Below are 11,101 nucleotides of genomic sequence, written 5' to 3'. Positions count from 1 at the left end.
TGAGGGTTGCTGGAGTGGGGGTGGGTGGGAGGGATGGGGTGGCTGGGTGATAGACACTGGGGAGGGTATGTGCTCTGGTGAGTGCTGTGAATTGTGCAAGACTGTTGAATCACAGATCTGTACTTCTGAAACAAATAATGCAATATATGTTAAGAAGAAAAAAAAGAAGATAGCAGGAGGGGAAGAATGAAGGGGGGGAAATCGGAGGGAGAGACGAACCATGAGAGACGATGGACTCTGAAAAACAAACTGAGGGTTCTAGAGGGGAGGGGGGTGCAAGGATGGGTTAGCCTGGTAGTGGGTATTAAAGAGGCACGTTCTGCATGGAGCACTGGGTGTGTTATACGCAAACAATGAATCATGGAACACTACATCAAAAACTAATGATGTAATGTATGGTGATTAACATAACAATAAAAAATTTTTAAAAATACAGATGTTGTTTACAAGACGAAAATAGATTTAGCTAGGTCATCCTGAAAGACTGAAAATACCTTGTCTTTATATTCTTCCTTTTCTGTTAATGTATGGGGAAAAAAAGATTTCCAGCTTTTTCAATTTGCAAGTGATTTTTCAATTTGAAGTGAATTAGTATAAAAAGAACATTCTAGTTTTAGAATTTGGCTTGTCATTTAAAAAAATAATAGGAGAGTCATCCCTTTAATAATCTCTAGCCAATTAAGGGTTTGAGTGACTTATAAATTTATGAATTTTACAATTTAGAGCCTCATAAAAAGCACATTTTTCGAGACTGTAACAGTTGTCACATGTAGTTTTATTATAGTTTAGTTTCCAATGTCCTGGTGATATCCTGGTTTGGATTTTACCTTGGTACTAGGTATTATGACCAAAGGGACAAGAAAATGTGCTAGCAGTTGAGTCTAGTCTGGCAGGTGACCTCTTTCCAAAACTTTAAAAATAAGTTACACTAGTACATCTTCTCAAATACTACAGGGACCACTGTCCTAGTGTATCTTGTCTGAACCTTGACAAAATAAAACTCTTTAGATCACATGATAGGTATGTGATAAATATATAAAGTATATTTGAAAAGTTTTAAAAGTTGGAAACAAAACATTTAAACCAAAATCTCACATGTTGGGGGATGGTGCATGTGGAAAGCTGGTTGTAAACATATTGTCCTAAGTCTTTGAGTTGACGTTTCTGAATCCACCATACCCAGTTTACCTAGATTTGTCAGGGAGTTCTGCATTTCAGCTTTGCATGCTTTAATTTGCTTTTTTAAAATTTGACAATACCTTTTGATTTTTCTATCCATTCCTGAATGTACTCCAGGAGAAATAGGGAAGTGCCTTACCCCAGTCAGCACTGACATGATGAAGAATTACTGGAAATTACTTTGACACATGAAACTGGCAGCCTGAGAATCAGAATTTGGAATTTGCTGATCAAACATCTCGTGGGCTACTTCTTCCTAAAACTGCCATCCAAGTTGACAGCTTTCAAGTTGTTGGAAGGGTGACTATTATGGCCTTTTTGGTGGATTTGAGAAGTTCTGCAAATGTGGTCAACAGAACAGTTGATTATTGACAAGACACATTAGCCACTTTTTATTAATTAAGCAGAAAACAGATCAGTATTAGCTTAAACATCTTGGCCATATAAACAGACTAGGAAAAATTGACGTGCAGGATAATCAAAGCTAGAGGTGCTGGCTACATTTTAAAGGCATGAAAACACCAAAGCAAACACTAACACCATGAAAAACATAAAAAGAAATTGTTTAAACTTCAAGTTATTAAAAATGAGTACAATGAGGCCTTTTTTAATTGGCCATTGTAGGAGAAGGAATATCCCTGTGACAAATACAATCATCCATTTTCTAGGCCAACCAGATAGCTAAGATTTGATTTATTTTTTAACCTGAAAAATGTCACCATAGACATTTCTCATGAGTTGAAAATTCTATCACAGAACTATCTATAATCCAAAATAATTAATTTTTCACAAAATAGAATTTCTCCTTCAAATTCCAGAACTCTTCTAATCTCTTTTATGTGAAATTTTACAATATATTTTACCCTTTTCTTTACACATTCTTAAATCTTCTTACCATGATTTAATCTTTTTGGCTGACTCAGGCCATACTTACTGTAGAGTGTGGTGACCAGGGGTCTTGAACAGGCTCAAGAATATTAGTAGTAGGGTACTGGGGGAAGTGAGTTGGAAGAGTAGGGGATGGGAGGACAGTGAGTAGGATATTCAAAATCAAGATTTCAGAGATGATACAGCTATTGAGGATGACCAGGTCTAAGACAGGGGTTCTTAACCTGATTACCTATGAGAATCATCTGGAGAACTTAAAAAATATGCCAATACCTGGGTCCTACCCCATTGTTCTCAGGAACCCAGGCTCCTTCAGCTTTTAACTTCACCATCCCTAAGATGTGGCCCTCTTCATCATGGCCCCAGATAAAGCTCCAGCTTTCATATGGACATTCTAAGCACTAGGATAGAAAGGAAGAAGGGGCAAAGGGTAAATCAGCTGTCTCTTAACACAAAGCACCTGCCACATGGTGCTTCTGTTTGCGTTCATTGTGCAGAACTTGATAATGTGTCATACCTAATTGTGAGAGAGATTGGGACATTAGTCTTCAATCTGGGTAGCCATATGCCCAGCAAACATACTATTACTATGGAAGAGAGGAAGAGTGGTTATTTTAAAACAAGCTAGCATCTCTATCAGCTCTAGAAGGGTAGTGGATTACACCGTCTGGTAATGTGATTTTTAGGCAATTTGATGATTTTGAAGCTTGGTTGTCTTCTCCCATCCCAGGCTCTCAGGTCCATGGGTGTAAAAGGAAAAGCAGTCTCCAGTTGAGAAGGATCCAGTTCACTGAATGATTTCTGCAAGGGATCACCAAGTTTCAGTTACGGCAAGAATGGGAAGTACAGGAAAGTTAATGATGTAGGGGATTTTTCTGATGATGACATTATTTCTCTACCCACCATCCCCGTATGTCTGCCTTTTCTCCTTAAATAGCGTATATTCCATTATTACAATAATCACTCCTTTGCAAATCCCCATAATGTCCTGGTGCCTCTCTCGCTTTGTAGTACTTCTTGGAAGTCCCCAGCTCTATGTAAGCTTAACTCCCAACATCCTCCTCACAAAATTAGTAACCACAAAGCTTTAATGTCTATTCACCATGGCCTGGCAATCCCACAACATTTCCCTTGAATAGGTCATGTCCCACTCCTGAGAGGGGTCTGTCTGTCATATTCCTCCTGAAACCTGAAATGCCCCCTCCACTTCTCTCCTTCAGCTGGTGACCTCACTTGATACTTCAGTGAAAAAGAAATGAAGTAATCGGGTGGGAGTTTCTTTGCTCCCTGCTTCTGAGCCCACCTTCTGCCTTCCTCTCTTGCTCGCTTTACTTTGCAGTGACATCTCCCAACTTCTGTGAGAGGCTAAGCTCTCTACACTGTAACTTATGAGTTTTCTATAATGGGTCTTTTCTACTCAGCCTCTGAACATGGCAGTGTCCCAGGCCCCAGTCTTGAACCTCTTCCGTCTCTGTAGGTTCATAAGCCCTCATAACGTCTCCCTGGAGCTTAAGACTCATGTCCAGGTATCTGCTTGGCATCGCCACTTGGGTGTTTTATAGATCCTAACCTCTGCAAGTCCAAAAAAAGCTCTTTCTTTCCCACCACATACGTGATCCCTGCTTGCCACCTTCTTCATCTCAATAAAGGTCATCCACCGAGTGGCCAAAGTTAACAACTTAGGTGAAACCCTTGATTCTCTGTCCCCCACCATATGTCATTCATCAGCAAGTCCTGCCAGTTCTGCCTTCAACATCCATCCTAAGTCCTCATAATCCTCCCTCCCCATTGCTTCCACCCTCATCCAAGCTGCCATGGTCTCCTGCGCTAGTACAGTAGCCTCCCTGCTCCCACTTTTCTCTGTTGTAATGCATTCTCTAAGAGGGGCCAGAGTGATCTTTAGAATCTTAAGTCCAGTAATGCAGCACCTTCCCTTTGCACTGGAATAACACCTCAGCTCACAGTGGCCCAGGGCCCAGTGTGATCTGACGCCTGTGTACCTCTTGGCCTCATCATAGCACCCCCGCTGGGGGCGCACTGGGGGCGCTTTACCTTAGGGTAAGGCACTTATTCTCATGTTCTCTCAACAGCTTTCCAGGGTGGTCACCTCCCCAGAGAAGCCTTCCCTCCATCCCTTATTTGAAGAGGTTCCCTCCCAGTCTCTCCCTCTGTGTTTATTCTCCTGGCACTTACCCTCGCTGAGGGAGGGGACCATGTCCAGCTCATTCACATCTGTATTTCCAGTGTTTAGTATAGTCATTAACCTTCAGTAGAAACAAATCAATTTATTGAATACCCAAATGAAAAACTGTCTGGGACATATCTCAGATTTTTGTCACATCGCTTCCATCCCTCTTATTTGTACCATGAGTGCCACCAGGAACAGTAACTTCCTGATTACTATTTCTAAAAGCAGTGACACCCTAGTTGACGATTTCTCATCCGAGAGGGGCTGGGAAAACCAGTTAACTAACCTGGTTAAGAACTGCATGTAAAGAACAGGGGACTTTAGAAGTCAAGTCCAGCATTAGTGAAGGGGCCTTATTCTTGTTTATTTTCCAGTGAATATTATTGCCCTAGCGTCATGAATTTTGTTATTGTTGTTGCCGCATAGAGATGCCCAGAAGCTGTCTGGTCAGGATCTTCACCGTCACGGTCTTACAGGAAATACAAGAGAAGAAGTCAGATGTGCTCTGAGCCTTGATGGAGCCAGGGAAGGGAGGTCCAGGAGGTGAAGGACAGCCAAGGCCGGGGGGGTGGGGGGTGCCTCCTTGCGCATTGGGGCTCTTCCTAAGCCTGTCTTCACGGACTCCAGGAGAGGGGGCTGTGAAGGGGAAAGATGAGCATTCCCTGGTTGTCTGTCTCTGTGTGGCAGCTTCACTTATAAACCTTTACAACCAAAGATCTCCTTAACACGCCACAGATGGGGTTTTAGATAATAGCATTTTAAGCAGGGGATGACTGCTTTCTCTTTAAGTTCCTGAGTTTCCTTAAAGTAAAATAGTACTTAAGGGATTGTGGGGTTTTTTTATTGTGGTAAAATATACATAACATAAAATGTAACACTTTTAGCCATCTTAAGGGTACAGTGGCATTAAGTATATTCATGTCATGCAACCATCACTGCTGTCCATCTCTAGAACTTTTTTATCATCCTAAACTGAAAATCTGTACCCATGAAGCAATTAACTCCCCATTCCCCCAGCCCCTTCTGACACCTTCTATCCGGAGGTAGCTTCAGATCCCACCTGTTTCAGGGCTCTGGCCCACGAGGCTGACCCCGCCCCCGCCTTCAGATGACAGTTGCAAGTCCACATTGTTTCCTGTGCTTCTGAGCGACCAGAGATCAGAGGTTCCTGCAATCTCCTCCTCAGGATAGATTAATTTGCTAGAGCGGCTCACAGAACTCAGGGAAACCTCTTACTCACTAGATCACTGGTTTATCATGAAGGATAACTCATGAATAGACAGATGGAAGACACACAGGACAAGGCATGTGGGAAGGGGTGCAGGCTTCCAGGCCCTCCCTGGGCCCCACTCTCCTAGCACCTCCACGTGTTCACCAACTGGGAAGCTTCTCGAACCCCTGTCCCTTTGTGTTTTAGGGAGGCTTCGTTACATAGGCATCATTGATTAAATAATTGGCCATTGACAATTAGTTCAACTTCCAGTCCCTCTTCCCCTCCCCGAAGGGCGGGGCAGGTGGGAGGGAGGGGCTGAAAGTTATAACCCTCTAACCATGAGGGTTGGTTCCCCTGGCAACCAGCCCCCATCTAAGGGCCTTTCCAAACGTTATCTTATTAAATAAACTCAGGTGTGGTTGAAAGAGGCCTGTTATAAATAACAAAGGACACCCATTTCTCCTTTATTGCTCTGAAGTTTTTTTCAGGAACTGGGATCAAAACTGAGTATCATAACCAAAGATGCCCCTATGGCTCTTCTGTAGGAAATTACAAGGGTTTCAGGAACTATGTGCCAGGAACAGTGGATGGACACCATCTTACTATAACAGTGGATGGACACCATTCTTACTATAAATCACAATATCCCCGTCATAAATAGATTCATACCATATTTGTCTTTTTTTGTCTGCTTATTTCTGTCAGCATAAGGTTAAGGCTTTCTATGATCTAGCTTGTCAAAAATCTCATCCCTTTTCAAGGCGGCAGAGAAATGGGAATGGGTGGGTCATGGCTCCTTCTCTCAAGAAATACAAGGACTGTGGAGGAGGGACCTATTTTATGCATCACAGATGCATGAATAAAATTAGCTATTATATACTATATTTAGTGCTGTAATAAGATGTGTATAGAGTATTATGGGAGCACATTATAATAATCATGATGTCTAGTGTTTCTGAAGACAAAACCTCCTTGGATGTTATCCAAGATAGATGATCTACCACATTTTGATTAGTAGTGGGTAATGCGGTAGAGAATTTCCAGTGTACAAGTTTTGGTTGTACATTTGTTTTTTTTTAATAGCTAACAGTCCATCCACCTTCTCTGTGATCTAAATGTCTCTTCTGCTTTTTTCTTCCTTTAGTGGTTTTTAATTGCCAACAGATCTTACAAAGTCAGTGCAGCAAGCTCTTTCTTCTTCAGTGGTGTGTTTGTGGGAGTTATTTCCTTTGGTCAGCTTTCAGATCGCTTCGGAAGGAAAAAAGTCTATCTCACAGGTAATCAGTTAAGAGTGTTCATGAACTGAATAGGAGGACTTACTTCCTTAAGGTTCTCAGGGAATTGCCATGTGGATACAGAACTGATTTTTATTGCACTGGCAAGAGGCCACACTGCAGCCAGAGTTGATTCTGGCCAAGCGTTTTAACGGGACCAGCAGCATACCTGGTGAAGGCCACGTATTGCATCTAAGCTTTTCATGATGATGGTGCTTTTGGCAACCCCTGAATTCTAACTTATGCCACGTTTCTAAAGAGAACAGAGACTGACCCAGTGTACTAGATCCATTTCCTTGTATCTTGTTCGTTTGTTCATTTCAAATATGCTCTATAAGACCCAGCATAGTTCTTTTGACAAGCTGAGCATGAGCTGGGATTTTTCCATTTCCCACACTGTTGTGAAAATTGAAAACTGTGCATGATTGACAGATATCAACTTGTAACAAAGAAAGAGAAACCTTAGTTTTTCTTTATAGTTTTTAAGAGAAAAGTTTTTTTAAAAGCATAGCTTAGAAAACTTAACAAAGGTGTACCTTGACAAACGTAAAATAAGTATAATTTAGTACTTTGATCAAATGCTGTTTTACATCCGGATTATTGACTGCTGTTCCTGTCATTCTAGGTTTTGCTCTTGACATCTTATTTGCTATTGCAAATGGGTTTTCCCCCTCCTATGAGTTCTTCGCAGTAACTCGCTTCCTGGTGGGCGTGATGAACGGAGGAATGTCGCTGGTGGCCTTCGTCCTGCTGAACGAATGTGTGGGCACCGCCTACTGGGCACTCGCAGGTACTGCTCACTCCGTGCAGATGACGGACATGGTGAGCTGCCCCAGAAAACCTCGCAGGGAACCAGCTGAACCCCAGAATCTAAAAATGCACTTGGACTTGAGGCACTCTATCTCACCATTAGATTTGCTTTCCGGGGTTTGTTCTGTATGACCTTGAATAAGTCATTTTATTCATATCCCTCTGTAGAAAGTCTCCCTAGGACCTGCCTCATAGATGGTGAGCTTGCCTCCAGATTATTCCAAGAGTGTCAGTTTCCTCGGGAGGGCATTAACCGTTTACACCTTAAACTGAAAAATAGTGCAGACATAAGAAAGCCTAGACACTCCTTTCCCAGCGCTTTCTTATTGTATTTTTATTAAATATTTATCTCCTAGGCAGGGGAGGGACAAGTTGGAGGGACCAGATGATGTAGGGCCTGTGCTAGGCCAAATGAGGAATTTGTTTTTATTTGAAGTGCAGTAAGAAGCCAGTGGGCGAATTAAATAGTGGAGTGATAGGATACAGAAAGACGACTGTGGCAGAGGTGTGGAGAATGGACCATGGGTGGGGAGAGAGCAATTGGAGGAGAAATTGAAGGGTCATTCAGGAGGTGATTGTGGTTGGCCCGTGAAACATGACGGGGGCTTGCTTAGACACAGTGGGAGGAGAGGAGCAGGGAAGATGGCCATGGGAGCTGGATTTTGATGGGACAGTGACTTGCTGAAGGATTGGAGTGGGGAGAGCTGTTCTGAGCAATGACAGAAAGTGTTATTCTTGGAAGCCAGGTGCTATCTGATGCACCCTAATGAAACTGTAATAGCTATTGATTATCTTAAATTTCCAGGGAAATCATAGCGTCCCCACTCCCTTACTTATCGGACCACATGTTTGGATTTGGTGTCCTGAACATGCTTCCACTTCAGCTGTCCCTTCTGCTCCCCCCCTTTTCCTCACTAGGGCAGAGTAGACATGTCATTATGGCTAGAGAATTGATCATCTCTGGGCAAGAAAACAAGAACACAGTCCTCTTACAGAATTCTTGTAGAAAGTTCTTGTAGCCAGATCAAAAAGGTCCTGTCGCTGTGGGTTGCCCACAGAAGCCTGCCTCTCCCTAGGAGGGTGGAGAGAGAGGACTGGGACAGCACGCAGGCTCCGCAGTCAGGCAGACAAGGTAGGGTCCCAGCCATCCTGCACGCAGCTCCATGTCCTAGACAGCGGCCCCTGACCTCTCGGTGCGGTTTCCTCTCTGTGTAGGGCTCGGATGGCACCTGCTTTATAGGACAATGTATGTAAAAGGCTGCGCGGTAAACAGTACTGAGGACTACTATTCACTGTGATGGTAGCAGTTACAGAAGGTGTGTCAGAGGTATAAATTCACATGTATATTGGGCAAGCCAGTGGACTTAATACCCATCTCAGCATTTATTTTGAAAAGCATAGTCTTTTTCACAATTCCATGGTTGATTTTTTTTCCCTATCAGCGTGCTGGCAAAAATCCACGCTTCGTGTAGACAGACAAGAAACAGAGCTAGGGGCGCCTGGGTGGCTCAGTCGTTAAGCGTCTGCCTTCGGCTCAGGTCATGGTCCCAGGGTCCTGGGATCAAGACCCGCATCGGGCTCCCTGCACCGTGGGAAGCCTGCTTCTCCTTCTCCCACTCCCCCTGCTTGTGTTCCCTCTCTCGCTGTGTCTCTCTCTGTCAAATAAATAAGTAAAATCTTTAAAAAAAAAAAAAAAAGAAACAGAGAGCTATAAAATGTCCTGTATCTGGTGCTGATACACCAAATGGGGAAGGGCAAGAGGGAGAAATGAAGAGTAGCCTGTGATTTAAGATGAGGATTTGAGGCACAACCTTTGTGATAAGATGAGGTCTCGTTATTGCAATAATCTGATGACCTAAAACCCTTATCGCCAGCCAGCAAGGCATCCTTCCAAGCTTCAGCTGATGTGCAGGCGGATGTCAGCACAGCCTTCAGTGCAGAAAGCACTAGGGCAGACCCTTAAAATTCTTCTTGACCACATGTGGTTTGTTTTCTTTGCCTGTGCTTCCTCCTTTTCCGCCCACTCGCTAGCCTCTCTGCCACTTTTCTCATCTGTCAATACTCATGTAGGCTTTTCTTTCCTACTGACACCTCCCAAAGAAGGCGTTGGCTCTGTGACTGGGGTTGGTAAGGGTGGTGTGGATGGTGCTTTCTCCAGTAACAGGTGTCTTTTCCCTGAATTAGGATCGATCGGTGGCCTCTTCTTCGCGGTTGGCATTGCCCAGTATGCCCTGTTGGGATACTTCATCCGCTCCTGGAGGACCCTCGCCGTTCTGGTTAACCTACAGGGAACGGTGGTCTTTCTTCTGTCATTGTGAGTAGTTTTTCCTCTTAGAGGTTTAATTTAATATGCAGAAGGAATGTCTTAAGAGGATGCGGGTCAATGAGCAGCGTTATTCCCTTTCAGGAGTTTGCCTGAACTGACTTTGGTGAAGAGCTAAATCCCACAAGCGGTCCAATGCTTGGCAGCTGCTGGGAAGAGAGATGCTTAATTAATTCAGAATGCAGGTATCCCTTGTTTCAAGTAACGTCTCCATAGATTGCATTTTAACCTTCAAGTTGTTGACCCAGGTGCCAGTTTCTTTTGTAACCTAATGCCTCAAGCCTGAAGATCTTCAGGCTGGATCAGGTCAGGTGCTTGGCATCTGACTCAGGTACAATGTTGCAAATATCACAGTCCATTCATACCCAATATGTAGCAGCAACTATCCGTCCTACAGGTGACCCTTATTTCAGGGCCTCTAAATGTGGACGTGGGAAGACTCTCAGATATGGGAGAAATCCTTAGGGTAGATAGCTCAAAGCGGTAAAAGGGTGATTCCCTGGTCAGGGCAGGATGCTCCCAACAACTTGCTCAGATGTCACACCATGGCGCCCTGAATGCTGTAAGGCGAGCCCCCAACTTAGAGCTCTTTTACAAGTTCTTTCTTCCCATAGCAAATACTTTATTAATAATGTCATTAATAGTGTTTGTTATATAATACATATTATGTAATATATAATAGAATAATATTATTTATTAATATTCTTCCCTAAATAGCCTCAGGCTCCGGTAACAGTAAAACAAATATTTAAGAGACATTTACAGAGTTCTCCATAAAATTAACATTACTGACCATCTTGTTGGGGCTTAGAAACCAGTTTCACTCATAAATACTGTGTCACAAAGAAGTAATACTATTCCATTTCTTATTTCATCATTTTAATGATGTGCTTAAGAAGTTTGACATTTGAGGGGCACCTGGGTGGCTCAGTCAGTTAAGCATCTGCCTCCAGCTCAGGTCATGATCCCAGGGTGCTGGGATCGAGTCCCAGGTCGGGCTCCCTGCTCAGCGGGGAGTCTGCTTCTCCCTCTGCCTCTGCCCCCACTCATGCGCTCTCTCTCTCTCAAATAAATAAAATCTGGAGAAAAAAGAAGTTTGAGTTTTTAGTTTTATTTCACCAGAAGTTTTAATGTGCTTGTGAAAGGCTTTCTCCTGAGATATCAGACCTGTAATTTGAATCATTAAAATCTTTGGAATAAATAAAATTTTCGGCCAGTGGAGTGAG

General features: G+C 43.2%; 1 protein-coding gene across 2 annotated transcripts; it reads left to right on the top strand.

The window, feature by feature from the left end:
• Positions 1-633: 633 nt before the first annotated feature.
• LOC145719562 (solute carrier family 22 member 15-like) lies at positions 634-10,792 on the top strand. Of its 2 annotated transcripts, XM_081811046.1 has the most exons (5): positions 634-1,479; positions 2,798-6,745; positions 7,368-7,532; positions 9,737-9,866; positions 9,960-10,792. In XM_081811046.1, the coding sequence occupies exons 3-5, from the start codon at positions 7,457-7,459 to the stop codon at positions 9,991-9,993; spliced, it is 240 nt and encodes a 79-aa protein (XP_081667172.1). In that variant the 5' UTR covers positions 634-1,479; positions 2,798-6,745; positions 7,368-7,456; the 3' UTR covers positions 9,994-10,792. The 2 variants fall into 2 exon arrangements, with proteins under 2 accessions (XP_081667172.1, XP_081667171.1); XM_081811045.1 differs by lacking the exon at positions 634-1,479 and having other exon boundaries at positions 1,921-6,745.
• Positions 10,793-11,101: the final 309 nt, after the last annotated feature.

The sequence above is a fragment of the Leptonychotes weddellii genome, unplaced genomic scaffold (assembly GCF_054177405.1).
Source record: "Leptonychotes weddellii isolate Sample4059 unplaced genomic scaffold, ASM5417740v2 HiC_scaffold_5228, whole genome shotgun sequence".
Taxonomy (NCBI): Eukaryota; Metazoa; Chordata; class Mammalia; order Carnivora; family Phocidae; genus Leptonychotes; species Leptonychotes weddellii.
Note: the sequence above shows the minus strand (reverse complement) of the source record. Positions and strands in the feature narration are given on the sequence as shown.

Excerpts from the sequence above, each read along its gene's own strand:
- LOC145719562 (XM_081811046.1), top strand. The coding sequence starts at position 7,457 with ATGAACGGAGGAATGTCGCTGGTGGCCTTCGTCCTGCTGAACGAATGT. Across the intron at positions 7,533-9,736 it reads CGCCTACTGGGCACTCGCAG|GATCGATCGGTGGCCTCTTC; the intron begins GTACTGCTCACT and ends TCCCTGAATTAG. Across the intron at positions 9,867-9,959 it reads GTGGTCTTTCTTCTGTCATT|GAGTTTGCCTGAACTGACTT; the intron begins GTGAGTAGTTTT and ends ATTCCCTTTCAG.